General features: G+C 50.1%; 6 protein-coding genes across 6 annotated transcripts; 5 read left to right on the top strand and 1 right to left on the bottom strand.

Moving 5' to 3' along the window:
- Window positions 1-3,468: 3,468 nt before the first annotated feature.
- SRS19D (SAG-related sequence SRS19D) lies at window positions 3,469-5,045 on the top strand. The gene has a single exon (XM_002371598.2). The coding sequence runs from the start codon at window positions 3,585-3,587 to the stop codon at window positions 4,752-4,754; it is 1,170 nt and encodes a 389-aa protein (XP_002371639.1). The 5' UTR covers window positions 3,469-3,584; the 3' UTR covers window positions 4,755-5,045.
- A 1,730-nt stretch (window positions 5,046-6,775) lies between these two features.
- Window positions 6,776-8,205, top strand: SRS19C (SAG-related sequence SRS19C). Its single transcript, XM_002371597.2, has one exon. The coding sequence runs from the start codon at window positions 6,800-6,802 to the stop codon at window positions 7,988-7,990; it is 1,191 nt and encodes a 396-aa protein (XP_002371638.1). The 5' UTR covers window positions 6,776-6,799; the 3' UTR covers window positions 7,991-8,205.
- A 1,015-nt stretch (window positions 8,206-9,220) lies between these two features.
- On the top strand, window positions 9,221-10,417 carry SRS19B (SAG-related sequence SRS19B; the record flags this gene model as incomplete). The annotated part of the gene is made up of 1 exon (XM_002371596.1): window positions 9,221-10,417. The coding sequence occupies one exon, from the start codon at window positions 9,221-9,223 to the stop codon at window positions 10,415-10,417; it is 1,197 nt and encodes a 398-aa protein (XP_002371637.1).
- Window positions 10,418-11,732: 1,315 nt separating this feature from the next.
- On the top strand, window positions 11,733-13,564 carry SRS19A (SAG-related sequence SRS19A). The gene has a single exon (XM_002371595.2). It carries the CDS (start codon window positions 11,785-11,787, stop codon window positions 12,997-12,999), a length of 1,215 nt encoding a protein of 404 aa, XP_002371636.2. The 5' UTR covers window positions 11,733-11,784; the 3' UTR covers window positions 13,000-13,564.
- Window positions 13,565-13,622: 58 nt separating this feature from the next.
- TGME49_301130 (hypothetical protein) lies at window positions 13,623-15,213 on the bottom strand (the record flags this gene model as incomplete). The annotated part of the gene is made up of 2 exons (XM_002371594.1): window positions 13,623-14,101; window positions 15,058-15,213. The coding sequence occupies 2 exons, from the start codon at window positions 15,211-15,213 to the stop codon at window positions 13,874-13,876; spliced, it is 384 nt and encodes a 127-aa protein (XP_002371635.1). The 3' UTR covers window positions 13,623-13,873.
- Window positions 15,214-16,645: 1,432 nt separating this feature from the next.
- On the top strand, window positions 16,646-23,957 carry TGME49_301120 (acetyl-CoA acetyltransferase). Its single transcript, XM_002371593.2, has 8 exons — window positions 16,646-18,200; window positions 18,561-18,717; window positions 19,601-19,703; window positions 20,223-20,367; window positions 20,782-20,989; window positions 21,501-21,600; window positions 22,151-22,274; window positions 22,760-23,957. Exons 1-8 carry the CDS (start codon window positions 17,924-17,926, stop codon window positions 22,885-22,887), a joined length of 1,242 nt encoding a protein of 413 aa, XP_002371634.1. The 5' UTR covers window positions 16,646-17,923; the 3' UTR covers window positions 22,888-23,957.
- Window positions 23,958-24,064: the final 107 nt, after the last annotated feature.

Below are 24,064 nucleotides of genomic sequence, written 5' to 3'. Positions count from 1 at the left end.
CTAGCACTGACCTAGTCGTTGCTGTTTCTTGACCCGACCGATGGAATGAATGGAAAACATGCAAATGTCTCAGGCCGACACATATCGAGGAGTGCAGCTCTTCTCATGTTCCCAGCTTCACTGCGAAGACTGGTAAGGATGTGACTGAATGCCAGATGATTGCTTGGAGACAACTTTCAACGTTTTTGTGTATGCACAACGGCAGCCCCCCAAGCTCCCTCTCAAGACCCCAACAGCATTTCCACACCGGCCGGATGATCGACGGGGGCACCCATGGAGTTCAACACACCAGCGTGCGCGAGAAGAGTCCGTAACTCAGGCGGGTCTGTGGCCGTTTTCCTTTTAATTAACACCATTTTGTCCATTTGCTGTGGTCCGATATGCATGTTTCGTGCTTTTTTTGCGTGCACTGGTTGTCTTCCGGGGTAGCTGCTAACAACGAGTTTCTTCAGTGGTTGCGCAATGGCAAAGACTCGGAGAGTGAGCTGACTCGGTGGAGGCTTCAGATCGAGAGCAAGCACGTTGTTGACGATGTGCATGAGTGGAGTTGTCTTGCTGTCTGCCCGATATTCTGCTGCAGAGGGATTCCTTGACTGGATTCAGCAGCGGATTTTGCCGACAGCTAGCTCTGGAAAATCCCAGGGCGGGCCGAAGATCGAGGGTGGTAACACCGTTAAAAAGCACTAGTATGTTCTGATGCAGACAATGCCGCAGTGCCACATGGCCTAACAACAGTCTGCAACCTCAATGAACTTGCAAGTGGAGACAAGTGCACGTTCGTCACGCCAGTTTCTGACGGCGCCGAAGTCGCACTGAAAACACTCCTCCGGGCAACCGGAGAAGCACAGTGGAGAAAAGCACCAGCACCACTCAATGCAGAAAACAGCGAAACGTGGTCGCATACCTTAACTGAGAAGGGCCTTCCTTTGAAGGATACCCCCTTCTTCGTCGGCTGTCTAGGTGCAACATCTGACGATGTGTCTTGTACCAACTCCTTGTGCAAAGTGCCCATCCATATGGAGGCGAGAGCTTCCACTCAAGCAGACAACATCATCACGTGTGCGTAAGGCCAGAAAAGCAACGAAAAAGCTTCGGATGTCGAGCTTACACCAGAGAAAAGGCCAGTTACCATCAACTGCGGCAGTGTCGGTTCTCCGATGCCCGCGGACCCGACCACCCAGTACCGCGAACTCGGTGATGCAGTGTCGGGTACCTGCAAGGGTAAGAACTACGTCGACGTTCTGCCGAAGTTTGAGGCGAGTTGGGTGTAGCATGGCAGTGTGAAAAATTCTGTTACCCTTACGATCCCAGAAGACGGGTTTCCCTCGAAGGACGAGAAGATCCGTCTGGGATGTGCTCCGAGAGAAAACGCGAAGGATACTGTTTCTGCGACTTCTCCTGATCAGTTCGGTGCGGCAGCAACAAACTGCGATATCATCGTGACTATCACAGCCGCAAGCTCCGCCTCTGCAGAATCCACACTGAAAGTGGCAGTTGTTGCCTCTGTTGCTGCGGCAGGGCTCGTTGCAGGTTCCCTTTAGACAGATCTGGCGTGGTAGATATTTGTGGACAATATCAGGGTTTTTCTGACCGTGGTGGATCACGATTTTACCGTGTCTGACTGGATCGTGTCTTCTGAGTCCCCTGTTTTGATTTCGATTTGTCAGCTGTTTGACAGAAGTGAAAACGCTGCGACACGGTTATGCTTACATGAAATGTTTGTCAATGTGCTAGTGCTGTCGACTCCGCCGGGGGCCACAATCTACGCATGCAAGCGGCACTGGTCAATATTCTGAAACCACACATCCGTAAGCGTTTAGAGGGCATGTGCGTCTGTGTCAGCCTTCCTTGGAATGGCAACGAACTGCAGATTCTACCTGAATTTTGTTCACCAAAAAGGAGTCGTTGTTGTCGGCGTATTTCTTTGTATGTCAAAATACGAAGCATGCCCACATGGGAATTCCGCTGAAATGGCAACGTGTTTTGTCATGATTTGAAGAAGTGAGGCAAATTCTTTACCGGCCCTGAATTATGGTTCAGACGTGTTGCAGTGCAAGACACACAAGTGTGCTTGCCAAGAACATGGTGCATGCTTCCGATGTATGTTGCACACTGCGTAGGGGTCACTGAAAAACGACGACACTAGGTCTTTTCCCGGAACTACTCGGCTTAGATGATTGTATTTGAACACACCTGTATTAACTTCCATCTGCTGTGCAATTCGCGGATGGCATAATGCTGCTGGACAGGAACAACTTTTTAACATATTGTAGTCTCCTCTGGATTAAATACCGAAGACCGCCTTTCGCCGTCATCCCTTCTCTTCACCAGTGAATATCTGTTTACCTGTCCAACAAGATGCATACACGTACACCTACAGAGAAACTTCATTTACGTTTACTCGAAATCTACTAAATTCACTAAAAAAGCTTGGTATTCCTTGAAGTCGCATCTCACATGAGTCACACACTTCACACCTAATGTCCCGGCCCTGTTGTTTAGATCTGCCTTAATATCATATCAAATTTGACCTCAGATGAGTGAGAAAAATCGCGCATATCTCTCAGAAAGAATTCTGGCTTCCGCCACAGCCCCGGTCCTTTTCTGATCGTTGTACGCGTTCCCTCACGCGGCACAGCTTCGTGTCAATTCCTATACACGTAGCACAAACGGCATGTTGCGTGCTGCGCAACTAGTGACCAAGAGTCATTTCGTCCGTCCCCTAACGTCTTCGACTTTCTTATCGCCACAAGAAGGGCCGAAGCCCTCTCACTCCGGTGTCAGCCCCTACAAATGGCAATCAGGTGTCCTTCCGATTTCAAAGGACGCAATAGCTTGAAAAGCATTTGAAGAGATATCCCCGATCTTCATATGAAGTCGCTCTCTGTATCGGGTGTCAATCTCTCTCCACTTCCACCTCTCAATCACTCTTCCGTCGGCAACGCGTCACTTTGAACAAACTAACCACAACCCACGTGCACACGCAGCTGTCAAAAATAAAGCGAGAAAGTCGGCGCCGACAGTGCGAGTTTTTCTGTGCCTCCTGAATGTATATCAAAAACCGTTATCTGTGTTGCATGCTTCTTCGAAGGTAACCCGGCATTGCTCACTGATCGCTCTGTTGCGCGATACAACGGAAAACCTACCCCGAACCTTGACGCAGGCCATGCGCAGAGCCGCAAGTGAGCAAAAGCCTTTCAGCGAACGCTTTCAAAATCGTGGTGCGGCTCGTCACCTCCATTGTGTCACTTCGAAGACCATTAAGAAGATGGCTGAACTCAGAATCAAGCTCGGAAGACACTTCCGAGGGATGAGGGCGCGCTGAAGAGCAATCCGGCAAGCTGCTGCAAGACAAGGAGTATTGTCGCAGCAGAGGGTTGATCCAGGGGGGCACCCAGGGGTTTCAGCGCTTCAGAGTACGCCTGGCCAGTGTGTATCTGACTGGGCCTGCATAATTTTGTCGCTTGAGAAATATCATTGTTGTCAAAGTTTGGCAGTCCACTGTGTGTGTGGCTGCGTTTCTTTCGCGTGCTGCTCGTTTTTAGGGCTTCATTTTTCAGACAAGTTTCTTAAGTGATAGCACAATGGCGAGAACTCAGATGACGAGGCGACTCGGTGGAGGGTTCCGGCCGAGAGCGAGTAAGTTGATGGCGATCTGCCTGGGTGGCATTGCACTGTTTTCAACCGGAGAGGCTGTTCCAGACAAATTTCTCGAAGGGCTTCAAACTCGGAGTCTGCAGCAATCGTCAGTTCAGACTGGACCGACATTTGGCGATGGAGTTGCCACATGTGAGCTGAAATCAGTCGCGGAACAAGCGGCGGCCGCATCAACGAACGCGCTGATACTGTCCAAAGGGAAGCTCACCGCTAAATTGGTGTGTTCTGGTGATGGCAATGCTGCGGTGCCAGAAAGCCTAACAACTGTGTGTAAGCCAGGAAGAGCTGACGGCACGGAAAAATGCAAATTCGGGACAGCAACCGTTTCTGAAGGCACTGAAGCCGAACTAAAATCCCTTCTCGGGGTTAACAGTGATGTCAAGTGGGAAATGATATCGACGTCAGAGACGGATAACCAGGGTCAGACCTGGACCCTGACCTTAAATGAGGGCGACCTACCTTTCAAAGACACCCCATTCTTCGTGGGGTGTAAAAAGACTGCCAAAGGCAAGGCGGGAGCTAGTGGTGCCAGCCCAGACTCGTGCAAGGTGCCAGTTCACGTGGAAGCGAGGGCTTCTGCTGAAATAAATAACATTGTCACGTGCGCATACGGCCAGAAGAGCAATGAGAAGGCCGTGCAGGTCGAGCTAACAGCAGATCAAAGGTCAGTTACCATCAACTGCGGCAGTGTCGGTTCTCCGATGCCCGCGGATCCGACCACCCAGTACTGCGAACCCGGTGATGCAGAATCGGGTACCTGCAAGGGCAAGAACTACGTCGACGTTCTGCCGAAGTTTGAGGCGAGTTGGGTAAAGCATGACAGCCAGAAAAATTCTGTCACCCTGACGATCCCGGATTCTGGATTTCCGTTGGAGAACCAGAAGATCCGGTTGGCGTGTGCTGTGAAAGAAGCATCTGAAACGAAGGCTCACGCTGATACTGCTACGGACACGTTTGGTCAAAAGTCGTCGATTTGCAATGTTTCCGTGACTGTCAGAGCAGGGAATTTCGCTTCATCTGCAATATCGATCATGAATGCGGCAGCTAATGCCCTCGGTGCTGTCGCCGTGGCGGGAGTTCTTGCCGGTTTCCTTTAAATAGAGTCAGTGTGTTAGAATTTCGCGGCGATTTCTGAATTCCGATTTGTCAGAACCAGCTGTCGACGTTCGTGTCCCCCGGTTGGATGTTTGCTTCTGATGGCGTCAACACTCGGATATTGTTTGCCTAGCTTTTCTATCAGGAGGGAATGGTACCGCACTGTTCCGCTTAAATATGGTGTCCGTCTGCCTGGTGATTCATCCTACCCTCCTGAGCTGCCACGATCTACGGATGTCAGCAGCATAGGCAGATGCAACAAACACATATAGTTTTTGTCTACCAAGACCAGTGCATGGCTTCACGCCAATATATACTGGAATAGCTATAAACAGGTGGTTCTACCTAGTTGATCATCGCCAAGAAGGATTCGGTATCGCCGGCATGTGTGATGGTGTATCAAAACCCATGTGTACCGCATTTGCATATGCGACTTTCATTTTTGTGAAAAAATGTTTTCCACACGTCTTGAAAAAGTGATCCCAACTCTTTCCAGACCATAATACGCCATTCAAAACTCGCAGAATATCTTGTACGTACAAGACAGCAAGCTTTCAATGCGTGCCGTACACTACAAGCGTCTCTGAAAACAATTTACCTGCACGTTTTCAGGAATCTGCTCTCTTAGACGTGCATGGCTGTATTTGAGAACCCTGTCCGTTGCAGCTTCTGTTTCCCGGTGGTGGAGTTCGCGGGTGACATGGCGATTGTTGGACAAGAACACGCTCGCATCATATTGCAGGACTATCGTCTTGGTTATTGATATATCACTTTCCGCGCTCATCCCTTAACCCATTAACATTTGTGTACTTCAGTAACGATTTGGATATGTGCATATCTACCGTGGAACCTTCATTTACATGAATCCAAAACGTACTTCAGTCACTACCAACGCGCCATAGGGGACCGCACCGCATTTCCCTGCAGGACTGATTTTCTGGATCGCAGCCGCTCTGTTCTCGTGGTTAGGAGAAAAAGTGGGAAAATCTGTGAAAACGAATTGCAACTTTCGTGGCCTCTCTGGTTCTCCACTGGTTGTAGGCCTAGTCGCAGGCGATTCACAACAGTGTGTCATGAAAAATGCATCTGGAAGCAAAGACGCAGACCGTACCGCGTGTCTTATGCCAATAAAGTCACAGAATGCCGTCAACATTTCTTCCGCATTGAGTTGCATCCTGCTATTTGTTAACACCACAAGAAACGACGAAGATATCCCATTCTAGCTCCACCACCTCCACGTAACAATTGTGTGTCCATTTACGCCCACAGGAGAGATGCTGTTAACAAACAAGAATCATCATCTGCCCACATGTGAAGTCACGCTCCGTATCGCATCTGATCCCAAGATCTCTATACTTCGAATGACAACTCAATCGCTCTTCCACCAAGGGTGCGGTGTTTCTGGCTTAGGGAAAACGCGGTAACAAGACACCTATCCATGCATCTGTTGAAGGAGCAAAAGAAGTCATCACAGACGTTAGCAGGTTCAATGGGCCTGCCAACTGTAAAGCGAATCACGTATTTGTGTTTTCGAAGCCTTTTAAAAGTAAACGATGCATTCCTCACTTCTTATCTCAGTATGCGACGGATATTCTGACATTGGTCTAGTGGTTTCCGTTTCTCTAACCGGGCCGTTCAGGGAGTCGCGGAAAATGAATCCGTCAAGGAGGAAGCTTGCAGAGAAACTGTCAATCTCATTCTCACTATCTTATTTCCATTCCGAGAGGTAACAGAAATATGGCTGACCAAAGAAGATTACTCGTAGGATACTTCGATCACAAGAGTGTGCGCGCTGTCGGAGCCCGGCAAGCTGTAGCAAGACAATGAGCGCTTCGTCAGCTGAGGGTTTATCGACGACGACAACCACGGGGGTTCGGCACCCCAACTTCACTTGGGAAAACCCTGAACTCGGCGGGTGTGTGCAGTAGCATCGTTTCAAAAACGTAATTGCTCTCGCTTTTCATGGGGATACTGTGTGCGGTGATAATATCTTTCGGTGATTTCCGTGTTCCGGTAGTTTCTTCGTACTAAATCGATTGTCTGCAAAATGGCGAGAACACAGAAGATGCGGCGGCTTGGTGGATGGTTCAGGTCGAGGGTAAGCAAGTTGATGACCATTTGCTTCAGTGGAGTTGCACTGTTCTCTGCCGGACAGGCTGTTGCAGAGAAACTCCGTGAAGGAATTCTGAATCGGCGGTTAGAAGAGGGAGGAACTCTAACCATGAGTGAGCCACAATTTGACAATGGTGTCGCAACTTGTTCGTTGTCGGCAGCAGCAGCGACTTCGGATGTCCAATCTGCAGCTGCTGCGTTGACGTTGTCTAAAGACATGCTCAGCGTCGAACTACAATGTTCTGGTGCTAAAAACATTGCGGTGCCAAAAGATTTGACAAATGTCTGTAAGCCAAAGGACGCCGCTACCACTACCAAGCATAGAACTGCAGAGAAGTGCAAGTTCGGGAAATCCGCGCAGTCGCCTGAAGGAGATGAAATCGCGCTCCATACACTTCTTGGGGCTGGAGAACGTGTGAAGTGGATACAGAAGACACAAGCAAAGACTGGCGACGACGGCCAAACATGGTCGCTTACCTTAACTGAGGAGGATCTCCCTTTGAAAGACACGCCCTTCTTCGTCGGCTGTCAAAGTGAGGACAGTGTCGCGAAATCTGCCAGTAATGACTCGTGCAAAGTGCCTGTACACGTGGAAGCGAGGCCGTCTGCTGTAGCAGATAACGTTGCCACCTGCGCTTACGGCCAGAAGAGCAATGGGCAGGCACTGGAGGTCGAGGTCACAGCAGAAAAAAACTTTGTGACAGTCGAGTGTGGCAGTGTCGGCGCTCCGATGACTGGAATCACCACAGCGGAGTACTGCGCACCTGAAGAAGCAAATTTGGATACTTGCACGGCGAAAAAGTACATCGATGTTCTGCCAATGTTTGAGGAGAGTTGGGTGAAGCAGAACGATGCAAAATCATCTCTCACTCTGACAATCCCGGAAAACGGATTTCCAGCGGAGGACCAGAAGCTCCGACTACTGTGTGTTCCTAAGAAAACTGCGGAAAACCCGAGTCGCAGTAACGCTGCTGACAAAACGTTCGGTGAAGCAACAACGAACTGCAATGTCTTTGTGACAGTCAAAGCAGCGAACTCCGCGACATCTGCAACATCCACTCTGCAAGTCATGGCTGCTGCCTCCGGTGCAGTCGCTGTGACAGGAATTATCGTTAGTTCCCTCTAGATGGAGTCGGTGTGCCGGGGTTCTGGGCCGATTTTTGACTTTCCATTTGCCAGATGCTGCTGCCTACTGGAGTGACTTTGAAGCGATAGTTCTTCCTGGATTTCCTTCGCCAAAAATAACTCGTTAGTGTTATGTGTGATGGTGTGTCAAAGCCCGTATGTGGCACATGTGCGGACACGACTTCCGCTTACGTGGAAATGTTTTCCAAGCGATTTGAAGGAGTGCTACCGACTCTTTCTAAGCCATGAAATGTGATTCTGGACACACAGCATTGCTTGGGCCTAGAGAAGATGCCAGGCTTTCAATGCGTCCCTTACTGTAGGCGCCACTGAAATTGATTGACGCTACACGTTTCAGGAAGCTACTAGGCGTGTATGGCTATATTTGAACAGTCTTCCCCTGCCCACGACGACTTCATGTTGCTGTTTGCCGGTTTCGCGAGTGGCATGCCTGTTGCACGAGAAGAACACGCTCTTGACGCATTGTATTAATCTCACTTTTGTTACCTAATGAAGTCACTTTCCGCCGTCGTCCCTTATGCGCATCTTTTTCTGCTTGGTTATCCTACTCTCTGCTTTGATGGATGCTCATGTACCTAAGGATCTCCATTTCCGCTCACCAGAAATATACTAAGTTCACTGCCAACTTACTATGGTGGAAACACGACGCATCTCCGTGCACGCGTGAAATAAAGGCCCATCGTCCCTAAATGGTGTTGCTCTCGCAAAATGTTGCTACACAAAACTCGCCCAATTTTTGGATCGAACTAGTTCCGTGCCCGTGGGAATGAGGAGAGCAGATATACCTGTGGCCAGGTAGGTCGTATGGATTCGTAGCAAACGAAAAGTTTAATTCCGAAACGACAGGGGAAAAGCTCTCACTAATTTCCTCCTTGAAAATGCTTCCGTCTTACGCGTTGCAGTAACCAGGCTGAACAGAGAAGAACATACTGAAGACACCACGATCGCGAGTGTGCGCAATCAGCGACAGCCTGTGAAGCTGTAGCAAGACAAGCGCCGCGGCGGGTTAAACCCACGGCAAGGTGGCAGACCCCCAGACCCCCCAACGCACGAGTTTAAAGACCTAATGTGGATGGGTCTGGGGAAGCGGTCCGTTTAGACACCATTATTCGTGCTTTTGTGGGTTCCTTCCAACTGAAGTCTGAATTAGTCCTTTGTATCTCGGACTTGCTGTTATTTTTCTGGAACGACACTTACGATTGCCTGCAAAATGGCGAAGACACAGGAACTACGGCGACTTGGTGGAGGCTTCAGGGCGAAAGCGAGCAAGTTGATGGCGGTTTGCATGGGTGGTTTTGTATTGCTATCATCCGGACAGACCGTGGCAGAACAACTCGGCGAAGGAATGATGAATCGGCAGTTGGAAGAGACACACGCACAGGGAACCATGAGTGGACCAGAATTTGCAGGGAACATCGCCACGTGTACCCTGCAAGGAGCAGAGACGGTTACACGTGTCCAGCCTCCAGCTACCGCGCTAACATTGTCCAAAGACAATCTCGGTGTCGAGTTACACTGTGCCGGTACTAACAATATTGCGGTGCCGGAAGGGTTGCAAAGTGTGTGCCGCCCAAATGCGACCTCTGCCGCCCTCAAGGAACGGGACGGGGCAACTAAGTGCCAGTTTGGGAATGCAACGTCGTCTGAGGGAGAAGAAGTCACGCTCCAAACGCTCCTCGAGGCAGGCGAACATTTGAAGTGGCAGCAAAAAACGGGGTCTAAAACTGCAGAAAACGGCCAAAAGTGGACCTTGAACTTGGCCACGAGCGATCTCCCTTTACAGGACACCCCATTCTTTGTTGGGTGTCAAAAAAAGGATTCTACAGCAGCAGTTAGCACCGCCACAAACTCGTGCAAAGTGCCTGTACACGTGGAAGCGAGGCCGTCTGCTGTAGCAGATAACGTTGCCACCTGCGCTTACGGCCAGAAGAGCAATGGGCAGGCACTGGAGGTCGAGGTCACAGCAGAAAAAAACTTTGTGACAGTCGAGTGTGGCAGTGTCGGCGCTCCGATGACTGGAATCACCACAGCGGAGTACTGCGCACCTGAAGAAGCAAATTTGGATACTTGCACGGCGAAAAAGTACATCGATGTTCTGCCAATGTTTGAGGAGAGTTGGGTGAAGCAGAACGATGCGAAATCATCTCTCACTCTGACAATCCCGGAAAACGGATTTCCAGCGGAGGACCAGAAGCTCCGACTAGTATGTGTTCCTAAGAAAGCTGCGAAAAACCCGAGTCATAGTAACGCTGCTGACAAAACGTTCGGTGAAGCAACAACGAACTGCAATGTCTTTGTGACAGTCAAAGCAGCGAACTCCGCGACATCTGCAACATCCACTCTGCAAGTCATGGCTGTTGCGTCAGGTGTTGTTGGCGCGGCAGGGCTTCTTGCCGGTTCCCTTTGAGAAGAGTAGGTGTGCTAGGGGTTGACGGGGACTAGTAGGGTTTTTGTTATTCCGATAGCAGTTGGTGAACCCCATGGTCAGGCGTGATTTTTGATCCAGGAGGCATTCTTTCTGCGACTGTGCCCGCTCTGTGTTGTAGGCAGGAAGAAATAGTTTTCGTAAGAGTACATATCAGGGCAATCACCGTATTTGGTATTGTCACACGGGGGCGTCCCAGTCGCAAGCAGGCAGGTGCTTGGCAAGCAGGTACCCGAAACCCACACGTTGTTATACGGGTAAGTGCCTGTTGCGCACGTGCCAGTGTACATATCCGCGGATGTGCACTGAAAGTTCCATTTCCGCGAAAGACTTGATTTTTGTCCAAGGGTGCAAACTATCCAAGGCGCCTCTTCGCTTTTCGGGTAATGCCACGGTGTCCCCTGGAATCGTACGCGGCATTAACCTAACAGACCCTGAACCGCGATTCAAGTCTTTTGCACCCAAACCACAGATTACCAAGGGACCAGTAAATAAGACCTCTCTCTCCGTCTCTCCCTCCTCATGCCTAGTAGCCCTTTCCAGGTGCTGAGTACCATATGAAACTGTGACGGCTTCATTTTCGTGTGTCACGCCATGCTTCTCGCAGCACTGTCATCCCTCCCTTCGCGTATTCGCTCGCGACACACACGTCACACACACTCTGAATAGCCGCCCATGACCATGTCAATACATCTCAGTATCTTGTTTCTCTTTCCCGTTCCCACTGTCGCTCGGTGGTTCGCGTGTCACGTAAGCACCGCTGTGAGTCTTGTTCTGAGAGAGACAACACACATCATAGGCCCCTAGTGTTGTTGAAGCAGGGAAGGAGACCCGCCGCTGACGTTGAAGATATATACGGGTTTTCAAACGTAAGCGAAAGCATTATCCGATTGATCCTTGCTTGTTCCGTGACAAAGGCGAACCAACGTTTCTTGTCGAGTAGCGCGAGAGGCCTCCTCCACCAAACCAGCCAGTTCCGTCCCCGGTCCAGGTCAAGAGGAAGGAAGGGGCAAAGACCAAAGGCATGAACTCGCAGTTTTTTTAAAAACGGTAATTCGCATCCTCGCCAAAAAGTACGGATTTAGGAGGAACATGAAGGAGGCTGAAGGGAAAGAGGAAATACGCAGGATACTTCGAACGCGAGCCGGTGTGCTGAACCGCAGCCGGACAAGCAGGTTCCGGACACGGAATGTTTCCACAGAGGAGGGATGGACACCGGGGGGGTTGAGCACCCAAAATATACGCCAGAAACCCGACACTCGGTGGGTATGCTTTTTTTTTTTTAAACGCCACTACTGTCCTCATTTCCGTCAGGTTCACTGCGTGCGTGGAGCGTGCGTTCCTTTCGGATGGTGTTTTTTCCTCATTGTTTTGATTCGGATATCTCGAATGTCCGAACGATGATGAGGACGCCGGCTGTGCCGCGACTTCGTAGAGGGCTCAGGTTGAGGGCGCGCGAGTTGATGGTGATTTACCTGGGTGCAGTTGCATTGCTCCCTGGCGAACTGGCAATTGCAGAGAAGTTTTTCGAAGGGTTTCAACATCGAATCATGCAAAAAGAGCAGACTAAGACCCAGTATGGACCGACAATTGAGGGTGGAGTTGCCAAATGCAGTTTGACGGCATCCGGCACTGGCGAAATTACGAAACATGGCGCGACAGCACTAACATTGTCAATTCAGAACCTCACTGCTAAAATAGAGTGTCATGGTCCGAGGAATCAAGCGGTTCCTCTAGGATTAGGAATTGTCTGTGACCCCAGTTTGAAGGGCATTAACGGCACATGCCAGTTCGGTGCATCAACAGGCGGCATTGAAGCAATGGATATCACACTGCAAAAGCTTCTTGGGACACAAAAGTTTTTGAGCTTCACAGAAGATGTGCCATACGAACACACCTACAGAGGCGAAAAATGGACCCTGAACTTAACTGCGGACGATCTGCCTTTGGAAGACATAGCCTTCTTCGTCGGGTGTCAAGAAGATCCGACGTCTGACGATTCAGCTAACAAGCCATCGTGCGTAGTGCCAGTACATGTGGAAGCGAGACCTTCTGTTCAGGCAGACAACGTTGTTACCTGTGCGTACGGCCATAACAGCAACAAACAACCTGTGGAGGTCGAGATTACAACTGACAAAAACGCTGTGACTGTCGAATGTGGGAGCCTGGGATTTGTCACTTCCAGAAACGTGGCCACTGAGTGCTGCGCAACTGATGATCCACTTGCGGAAGAACGCACAGGAAAGAAGTACACCGACGTTCTTCCGATAATTGAAGCGAGTTGGGTGGAGAAAGGCGGTGTGACGACTTCTGTCACCCTGACGATCCCTGTGTCTGCATTTCCATCGAAGGACCTGAAGATCCGCTTGGCGTGTGCCCCCAGAAAACCGTCGGGTACTACTGATCCTGAGACAACTACCGGCCAGTTTGGTGCAGCAACAAGTTGCAATGTCATCGCGACTGTTAAGACAACGAGGTCCGCCTCCTCTGCATTATCATCTCTGTGGGCGGTAACAGCCTCCGGTGCTGCCTCTGTGGCAGGGCTGCTTTCCACTTCCTTTTAGGCGGGACACCCTGCTGTAAGGATTGACGATCAGCGTTGTTCGCTTTGTAGCTGACCAGTTGATGTCCGTTGCTATCGCAGCTGGATCTTTTTTTGGCGACTACATCGCTCGAGTTCGTTTACTGTGCTACTTCAACCAAAGGGAACCCTGCCTTACCGGGATGCTTCCGTGAGTCCACGAAAGTGATGACTCTTCTCAAAGTGCAAACAGCACAGTCTAAGAGGCAGCTGCAAGGACAAAGACCCTAATTCCATACTTTTTTACCTACTGGCACGCGTGTTGTGCTCTCGCGCTCGTGTATATGCGAAGGGCTGTGAACAAAAGGGATACCTGATTAGGCGTGACCAGGAATAACTCCATTTTCGGCCTCTACGTACGGCTGTATTGCGTAACTTTTTTGAAGCAGGTGAATGAAAGTATCTTTCGTTAATGTCAAAGCGTATGTGTTTTGACACCAGATTTTTTTATGTTCCAATTGTCGTCTTGTCTGCGAGCGGCACCGGAGAAGCGGACAGCTTGGATACGTGGGAAAACAACTACTCTACAACATGATGTGATCTGGCTAGTGGCTTGCAAAGATGTATCACGTGCTTCTTGCAAAAGATACTTGATGTGGACGGCCGTGTTTACGCATAAGATCCTTTACGTGGGGGAATGCGTTTACGGAAGTTCCTTTTCGATTTTCCATAAAAACATTTCCGCAAGTCTCTGGCGCCACCACAGGTACTAGAAAGAAGCTCACATCACGAGGAAGACAACTCCAGTCATCTCACGGGACTCAGATGAAACTGTATGCGGCTGAGGGCTACAATCACAGGGTTTTCAAATCCCTGTTGACTCTGTGTTAAGATATGTTTCACGCGGGGTGAGTCTACTAAGCCTCTGCGAGTGTCCTCGATGCGCTTCGGCCTTTAACTAGCTTTTGAGAAGTCTGCGAAGAAAAGGCAGGTGCAGCATCGGTGTCGAACTCGCGTCTGTTTTCTGTGCCGCCTGCTTCCGCCATCGACTGTAGAGGCACCGCCTCCGGGGTGGCGGCCTGTGCTTGTCGACTGGAGTGGAGATAGAGGTAGAGAGCGGAAATTAGAAAGAACACAGTGTAAGCCTGAGGAAAGAAACAGAGCACACGGATAAGGTGGAGCGCTACGCGAAAATGGCGCGGAAAGCAAACAGGAATACAGAAAAATGGACAAAGGACTCTTGCATCTACCTGTACATAAATATATATATATAGATAGATATATATGCATGCGTGAGTACGCGGGTTAAGTATATACCCGTGTGCGTAGTTGAATGTGTTCGCGCATGCAGACATGCCTGTGTAGGCGTATGACCGCACCCGACCGTCCTGTCCACTTCTGTTGCCGGTTACCCATGACTAGGATGTGGAACATGCGTATAGAAACAACCCCAAGGAAAACGCGAGAAAAATTGATCCCGCGTGGATAAGAAAGCACTTTGCTGCCGCAGTCTCTCGGTATTGAGAGGTGATACAGCGTCGCTTCGGGATTCCTCCCCCTGCAAATACTGTGAGGACAATCACGAGTGCGAGAAACCATTCCAAGCCCACCGTGCGGTGGTTGAATCCAATCTCACAGAGCCCTGGCAGCAGCATATTCTGCTGCTGATACATTTGTTACAGAGCCTGGTTACATGCATACCCACGCAGATAATTGGGCACTCACAGCCATATAATATAAATATTGTTGTCTAGCTCCCGAGCAGTTGCCGAATGACACATGCATTCACGAACATATACATATATATATATATGTATTTGCAAAAAGGGTCACTGTGTCTAGTTCCACTGCAGTCGTGGGCGGAAAATTCCGGTGTTGCATGCAGAGAAGTCAAGATGCAGTATGCGGCAGCACTCACGGCACGCATCCACTGACAGAGCCGATGTCGAGCAGTGTGTCTGTCGGTTTCGTGTTGGGGACGGCGTTTCGTTCCAGGGAGAAAGCCTTTTTCAACAAATCTGAAAACCGAGAGGATTCAAAAGGAAACCAAGGATGCCACCTTGACTTTCTCCCGCCGTGGGGGCGCTAGCGAGTCTCTTACCCCCGCGCAGATGAACGCAGCGACACAGCCGTTGTCCATCTTGTCGTGCTCGATTTCGATAGTCGTCGCTTTGTTGGCCATGAGAGCTCCAAAGACCAGCAAGAAGACGATCGCGAATCCCGAGAGGAGAAGGCAACATGTTGCGCAACAGGGCATGGAGCACGCCATTTTTGCGGACTTCGAGAGAAACGAATTTGCCGACGAGAGGAGGCTACCCAGGCTGTCGTTAGGCACAGCTTTTACGTTGTTCGGGATTGAAGTGGGGTTGTGCTTGGTCCTTTTTTACAGATTAAATAGGCATTTGAGGGAAATCAGATGGACTGTGCATACGCGCGTCCACAAAGGCGGCTGCCGACATGTGTTTCTTCTACTCCGTCGACGGCAGCTTTTTCACAGAACACCGAAAAGGACTGGACAACTCGCTGACAGATCCAAGACAGCCGACTCGGGTGAGAAAACAGTGTGGTGGCTTAAGATGCAGATACAGGATCGTTTCTAGAAGGAGAGAAAAGGTGTGTCGTTGTGGTAAACGAAGGAACGGGGTGAAGGACCGGTGGCCTAGACGGCAGGAAGCACGGAAGACGATTGAGAGAAACGAAGAGGACATCCGTCCTGCTTCCGGGTACAAAAAAGAATCAAGCGAAAATTCAGTCCCGTCAGGAGAAACAGATTTTGAAAAGGACCGACAGAAGCAGCGGAGAGTCTTCAAAGTTCGCCTGAACGAATGCAGAAGACAGGGGAATCTCAGATCCTGACGGTACGGATCGGGTCGAAGTTGTTTCGGCAAAAAGCGAAGAAAAGAAGATCCCTGAAATCCCCTTTCTGACGCGGGACCGAGGAGAGGAAGAAACTACGAACTGCCTTGCTCCTTTGTTTTCCGCTGGAAAAATATTCCTAGTCTCGTTCTTGGGGTGGTCGCCACTGTTTGGTGAACAGTTTCGTTCACTCCAGAGGAGCGCCCAGTCCGGAATGTCAATTTCCGAAAGACAGAATACAGAAAGAAAGCGAAAGCAGAAAGAATTGAGGCGAGCAGAAGATGCGACGTTGAAGCGGAAGATTACTGGGAAGCCGGGAAGACTCGAGAGAAAACGACACCTGCAGCGAGAGGCGAAGAAAGGGCTGCGATGCGGGGGGGACGACAAGGTAAGATGAGAATACACAGATCCAGAGAGAGTGTACGAGGGGAGAGAACACGGTTACACAGAGAAGAGTACGAACGATACAGAACAAAACTGAAAACGTCGACGACATGAACAGCTTGGCGACAGCAGCAGCGTTTACCAGCCGAGAGGAACGGCAGCGACGGAACGGGGAGACAAACGCGGACCTAAAAGAACAGGAAGGGAGACACAAACGACGGACACAAAACATCGGATCGGGGGAAGCATCAAATGCCTGAAAACGAATGGCTTTTGACGTGTTTTCTGCGGCCAGCGAGCTGTCTCTCCGTCTATTAGCCGGGAAAGAGCAGGCGAGGAGCAGAGCAGCTCTGCTCCTCGCCAGCCAGCTGCAATCTGTAGCCCCCCTGTCGATCTTTCTGGAAAGCCGATACAACCGCTGTTTTCTCACATACATCTGACAGCGAAACAAAGAAACTGACATCGCTTTTGTGGATGTGGCGCGTGCGTTAACACACTTCCTCCTCTGAAGACTCTCTGACAAAGCGACCGGTTGCTTCTGCAACTCGTGCTGAGGAAAGAACGATATGCGAAACCGCTTGCGAGGCGGTTCAACACATCTGTCGACAGCGCGTCGACTCCGCAGCGGCATCTCACATCCTAGTGCTTGGTTTTCTGATATTTCTGCCTTTTCTCGCTTCCAAAAAAACGTGTTCTTGGCCAGGTCAGCACCTTTGTTTTGAATTCTTTCCTCCTCTCCGATCTCCACGGGAGTGGTAAAAACGCAAGCAGCTTTTTCGCGGGAAAGCCCGGAAAGCGGCCCATTGGTCACCTGGTTCAGATGTCTGGACCACAGTCTCAACGTGGCGAAAACTGCATGCAAGCGAGTCTGCGGTTCTCTTGCATCAAATGAACGCCCTTTTTCACCCTTCCAAAAACGCAGTCGTCTCTCGTACGCGGTGAATGCATCTCGCGAGCTTCAGATGCTTGCATACTTTCGCTTTCCCCAGCTTCACACTCCTGAGTTTTCTGAGGTGCGACATTTCCCGTTCGTTCGTTCTCCTGAAACTCAAACAGTTCACTGGGCCCATTCCCATCTCTGGTGTTTTTTCCACTGGCGACGAGATGCCATTTTCTGAGAGTCCGCGACTTCTTTTACGGACCGAGTCTGGACACAACTTCTCCACAGCCTCGGGACAAAGTCCTTCGCTGCTTTCCTCGACTGGGTGATTGCTGGGCAACGATGCGGCAGAGAGAAAAGTATGCTGACTTTTTGGACGCGAAGACTGGTGGCTTCTCTCCAAGAACAGCAATTCTCTCACCGAAAGGGTTCATGTGGTATTCGTTTGCGCTGGTAACTCGTGCGTCTGCTCGTGCATCTCAGAGCGTTGCTTCTCTTCCGCTCGTCTATTCTTTTTCGTTTTCTCCCCGTCACTCGCTTCTTCGTCTCGATGTCTCTCCGTTCTCTGGGCTACTCAAGGCTTATATAACAGGCCCTGGAGTTTAACGTCTTCTCCTACGCCATTCGCTGCAGGCCAGGACCCTCTTTTCTTCCCCTTTAAAGGTTCTTCAGTTTTCTTTTGTTCTTCCCTTCGCCTCTGGCTCCAGTTTTTCTCTCTCTCGTCATCTCCATCAATCTCTGCTTGACTCTACATTTCGTCTCTCTCTCGCCTAGCTTTTCTACCTTCCTTCCTCACTCCTTGTGTTTCTCTGCTGGTGCTCTTCCCTTCTGTCCGTTTTCCTGGAGAATGGCGAGTACGCAAGTCGCTTCGCTGCACGCGCAGCCTTTGCTCCGTAGGTTTCTCCCCAAGCCTGTGTTCCTCGTCAGCGGTGCGCGGACGCCGATCGGTTCGTACATGGGTGCCTACAAGAACATCGCAGCTTTTCGGCTTGGTTCTCTCGCGATCGAAGGCGCCTTGCGAAGAGCGGGCATCGAAGGCAGTCAGGTCGACCAAGTCATCGTCGGCCAGGCGCTCCAGGCGGGCTGCGGCCAAGCCCCGCAGCGCCAGGCCGCCCTCTGTGCCGGTGCGCGGAAGCGATAAACGGAATCTCGAAGCGCATACGGGAGTCCAGGAAGCTCGCCATCGCTTCGAAAGACATTCCGCCATCGGAAAAATCGAACAATTTGAAATCTAGGCATCCATGTACACGTATATTTTTATGGACAAGTTTATATGCTGTGGTGACTTCTCCTGCGTCTATATATATATATACTTGTATTTATACATATATACATATATATATAAATATATGCGTGTAGAAATATACATGTATTTCATATTGATCTATTTGTGGAATGCATCGATGTTGAATAGTGAGAGTTTGAGGGTCACTTGCGGTGGAAGGACGTTGCCTTTCGTGTCTTCTGCTGCGGTTTTCTCTCAGGCATTCCTTCAACGACAGACGTATTTTCCGTGAATAAAATTTGTGCCTCGGGCATGAAGGCCGTCTGCTTGGGCGCATCCTCCATCGCGCTCGGACATCACAATTCGGTCTTGGCTGTAGGCATGGAAAGCATGTCAAAGGTCCCTTATTTGCTTCCGTAAGCGACACTAAAATCAGAGAAATCCCCGAGATGTAGCTATTCGTATCTTCATCGATTCATATCTCCACCCAGTCATTTTTATACGTATCCAAATCTTTATATCTATCCGTACCTTTACCTATGCCTCTCCTTATATTCCTTCATATCGTCGCCTCTCCATATCTTTGCCAGTCCATATCTTTGCCTATCTGTGTCTCTACGTATTCATACCGTTATCTATCTATCTATCTATATATATATATCTATATATATATATATATATATCGAATCATCTATGTGTTTCCACCTATATCCATATACGTGTGTACGAGTGGATATTCCCACAGTGGTAGACCGACGCGTGCAATTCGAGAGCGCGTGGCTGCAGTCGTGATCGTCTTACGCATATGTTTGAATCGGGGATTCCATGTTAAGATGGCGACCCGCTCCAGTCCCAGCACCCACTTACATACGTTCATTTGTTCGTGACCGCCGTCGTACATCACTCGGCTTGGATGTATCTGGTCTCTCCTCGCGAGATGTGCGGTCGCTTCTGTCATCTGCGTTCGCCGTGAGGTTTCTGCGCGTGTACTCGTCTGGATGCACCAAGACAGAGGAGATGCAGATGCCGTTTGTGGCGAAAGGTTGCGTCAAGGCGTTTCAGCGGCTGCGTCAGACCTTGCAGGTAGAAGCTGCAAGACCGCACTTAGGTTTCTTCGTTCCGGAGTGTAGCCGTGCCTGCACACCCCTTTCGGATAGGAGAGGAGAGAAGGGCAAGAAGAACACTGTTTCTGTGACGTCGAACCTGACCTGCTGCACTCCGTTTTCTGCGTGCTCGCCTTGCTCCTCTTCAGTTGTGTGAACTGTGAGTCTGGCTTATCCTTGTTGCACCGCGCTTCAGGAAATCGACGGAGGGCGACCACCGCATCAGACATGTCGAGATGAAGGACGGCGTTCTCTTGGATGGGTTGTGGGATCCGTACAACGTGATGCACATGGGCGCGGTAGGCCTGGCGTCGCGTGTGAGAGGCGCAGTTGACGATGCCGATGGCGTCCTCCTATCTGTGGTTTCAGCAGGAAATTGCGCCAAACGGTGTGGTTTCGTCACACTGGAAAAACCGGAAGTGTACTTCTCGAGAGGCTCTCGTGCCTCTCGTTTTAGCAGACAGTGCCGTAGACTTGACCCTACGAGAGTCGTGCTGTGGCCTCAGTCTGTTCGGAACGGCGGCATCGGTACCGTTGTAGAACCTCCGCGATATCCAGGTGGCGTCCTGCTGCTGATTATGAATGGCGGTCGGTGCGACATCCACTGCGAACATCGTGGGCAACCCTACCTTGTTCGTAATTGACAAAAAAGCGGCGCCTCCTGCACACACATGGGTCACTCCATGTGATCGCTGAACGCCTAGAGGTCCGCCAGGGTGTGCCCACCTTTGCACCAAAACATGAATCCAAGTCGTTTTGGGTTCTGCAGCGGCCTCTCTGCATGCGCATGCACGCGTTCTTGTTCTGTCTCTCTGCAGTGCACAGAGAGAACTGTGCTAGGCTTGGAGATCAGCCGCGCAGATCAAGACGCGTACGCGGTCGAGTCTTACAAACGAGCTGCGGAGGCGTGGAAGTCAGGAGTCATGCAGAACGAGGGAATCGAACCCGTCACTGTGGCGGCTGGTAAGCGCGAGAGGAAGTGAAGAGAGAGAAGACAGTCGAGCATTTTGCTCTCACTGGCTAACTGTGCTGTCTCTTCTCCTGTCGTGGGCGTCTGAACCTCGCCGTGTACCTATTTGGAAAGCCCCTGTCGAAATCGACCTATCTACTCGCAGCAGTCTTCGTGAATCCATTGATCTACCAACCTATGGCTGGCCTATGTCCATCGAACTATCTCGAGATACGTGGACGCATGCATAATCCTGTTAATGCGAATGTGTTTGGGGCAAGCAGCTGAGAAACCGACTTGTACGTGGCTGCGATATCTTATGCATGTGCGCATATATCTGTATATATATATCTGTATATATATATATATATATATGCATATGTATAGAGAAAGGAGTCTCGCCTCTCTGTTCGCCTTTTGTCTTTCAGAGACGAAAGGCGAGACGAAAGAAATCACTCAAGATGAGGAGTTTTCGCGGATCAAGCTAGACAAAGTTGCAAGTCTGAGGCCTTGCTTCAAGAGGGAAGGGGGAACCATCACCGCAGCAAATTCATCCAAAATCAGCGATGGAGCAGCGGCTTTGATGCTCATGTCTGAGGACAAGGTTCTGAATCTCGATATCAAGCCTCTCGCAAGGTACGGACATATCTCTCTACATCTGGCACTCGAAATACTTCAATCCATCACAGAACGGTACACAGAAATCTGTACATGTACCCATATATATATATATATATATATATATATAATGTATATATGTTTATAGATATGCATATCCGTAGCGTAGACCGACAAACACAGTGTGTGGGCATGCATGCCAACATGCTTGTGGATATGTGTACGACGCGGTCACACACACATATATATACATATATGTATATATATATATATGACCGTGTGTGCATACATGCATACGTGACGCTTGAAGATGCAGCTATTTGGTCTCGACATCGGGAGTTGTTGAACACTCCGGCTCGCCACCCTTGCTACGGACAGCGCAGTGGGCTTTGATACTGGGAGGATGGTACTTGTTGCTTGTCTGCACCTGTTTCCGCTACAATGTAACGTGCGAATCTCCCCGCAGAGGCGCTTGGTTTGTCTTTTTTACGTCTTGCCCTTTTGTCGCGTTCCCCTGCCACTTTGAAAGAATAATTTCGTATGCAGATGCGGCACTGGCTCCAGTAGACTTTGCTCTCGCGCCCGACTTGGCGATTCGTCGAGCGCTGCGGAAAGCCAATTTGCAATCGGTAGGCCAGATTTTTCGACAACCGGGTCGCGACACGAATGCTGGGGGAGAAGAGGCCGTTTTCAGGCGCTTTGTGTCGTCCTTGGACTGGGTTACCTTGTCGTTCCTCTCTGCTCCATTCCCTATATTTCAACACCCGTGGCTTCCCGTATCGGTCTGGCTCTGCAACTCTTCCTCTCACTGGCCTTCTCCCTCTTACCTTTTTCGTCATATAATATACATATATATATTCTATATATATACATATATATATATATATGTTAATGTATCCATGTATGCATAAGTGTGCACCTGTGGATGTATCTGCTTGTTAGTTTTTTCAGTCATGTATGTCTCTTCATGCACAAGTACCGGCTTCATTGCGGTGCATGTGTATGGCGCTTATGGCCACTTAGGGTTCTTCTCCCTTTCCACTTGTTTCGTGTGTGAGTTGAATTTTTCGTTTCTGTTTCTGTTTCCCCGCCTGCCTTTCTGTGCCTTCCGGGGGGTATGCGGTTTCATCTGTCGTTGGTGTCTTGCATCCCCCTTTCTGCCTTCCGGCGTCTCTGCAGGTGGACTATTACGAAATCAACGAGGCATTTGCAGCTGTGGTGCTCGCCAACATGCAACTGTTGAGGCTGGATCCTTCGCGAGTAAACGTGCATGGAGGCGCTATTTCTCTCGGCCATCCCCTCGGTGAGGCATGCGCAGTTCCAGTCTCTTATTGTTCCTCCCTCGGGCACACGCATAGAAAGGCAAAACCTGTTTGAGTCGCGATGTGAAGGACTTCTTCTTCGTAAAAATCCATATGGATGGTTCAAAAGTACTGCTCGTGGTGCAACTGGTTCCTGTTCCCTTCGCGAACAGGTTCACATACATGCGTGTATCCACTGCTTGTATTTGCGTGCCTGCACAGATCTCGGTTATTGCTTATTCATTCAGTTGTAAGTTCGTGTATGCGTACGAAATGCATGATGAAACAGCTGTTCGGGGACAGCGGGCTGCGGTTAACTGTAGCTGTGGCCACAGGCGGATGTCTTTCCTGGAGGACGTTTCCCCTGTTTGCCTTCTCGTTCCTGTTTTTTCGTGGAGAATGGTCGAGCTCTCTTTGGATGATTTCGTCGCTCTCAGCTTCCAGTGATTCGGACCTCTTCTGCATGCGATGATTTTTGCGTCCTCAGGCATGTCTGGTGTGCGCATCATCCTGTCGCTGATCAACGTGCTGCATACACGAAACGCCAAGTACGGTTGTGCAGCTATCTGCAATGGCGGCGGAGGTGCCACAGCGATTATCATCGAGAAAGTTTAGGGATATTTCTCGCGCTGTTGAAGAGGCGAAAGAAGGAGGAACGATGGTGGGCATTTTGGTGAAAGAATGTGACCAGGTGCGTTCACGCGTACGGCATGGGTCTATGGGATATCAAGGGAAAAGCAGAAATCAAGAAGGCTCTTTTCGGGGGATCTTTGAGACGTCGGTAACTTGACACATACGAAGCAAAGAAACAGGTATCGGACGTGCGGCGCAGACTCGTACGAAGTCTGATGTGTGTTTAGAAAAGTCTCTTTCCATTGTTGTTTCGTGGAAAAACGAGCAACGGGGTGCTTGCAGGCGTCCTGGCTTGACAGGGCCGTCCGCTCGCATTTTGATTGGCCATTGCTTGTGACGAGGCGAGGCAACCTCGGCTGCGGTCACACGACTTTTCTAAACGAAGTCCATTTGTAGATCAGGTTTTCCCGAAACGAATATGAAAGACTCCGATTCTCTTTTTTGACGCTGAACTCCCGTCACCGCATGCTCAAGCAAGTCGCGTGCATGCACTCGTTTTTTGATTTCGATTCTCCAAAGAAATCCAGTTCCAGACAGAACGATGGGGGAAAGCAAATATTTTGTGTAACACGCATGCATGTATTTTACCGGTCCTCTGTACCGTCTGATTTTCCGTGGGTTGCGCTTCTGTGTCTCTCTTGATAGCCCCCAAGAGAAACGGTTGTTGCCTGTCGCTGACTCGGCACCTCGTTAGTGAAAAGTCCGTTTGTGTGCAAGCTCTTTAAGGCCGGTCCGAACCAGGCAAATGTTGGGGATTGCGAGGATTTCGGGTTATAGCTGTACGTGAGGGACAACAGCAGTGAACGTCGGCATGCATTTCTCCGCCTTGTTGCGGTCTAAAGCTGGACTTGAACCATTCTTTTGGTTTGAGACCAGATACAGAAACTCACAGAAGCCTTTGCAGGCGCGTCGCCTATATCACAAGTTCTTCTTCTACACCAGACCTCAACGGCGGCTTTATTACTAGCCCGCGGCCTAGCTCGCACGCTACATGCATATACCTATACATCTATTTCTATCCACGTAACTGTGAGTGTACCTTTATCTCTAAGCCCTGGCACGGGATCGTGAGTTATGTACTGCGTGATCGAGTCTCAGTCCATCTAGAGATGGGTATCTCTGTGTACACCACCCAACGACGAGCGGACCAGGGCGTGTA

This window comes from Toxoplasma gondii, chromosome IV (genome assembly GCF_000006565.2).
Source record: "Toxoplasma gondii ME49 chromosome IV, whole genome shotgun sequence".
In the NCBI taxonomy this organism is placed as follows: Eukaryota; Apicomplexa; class Conoidasida; order Eucoccidiorida; family Sarcocystidae; genus Toxoplasma; species Toxoplasma gondii.
The sequence above is the reverse complement of the archived record's forward strand: the minus strand, read 5'-3'. Positions and strand labels throughout refer to the sequence as shown.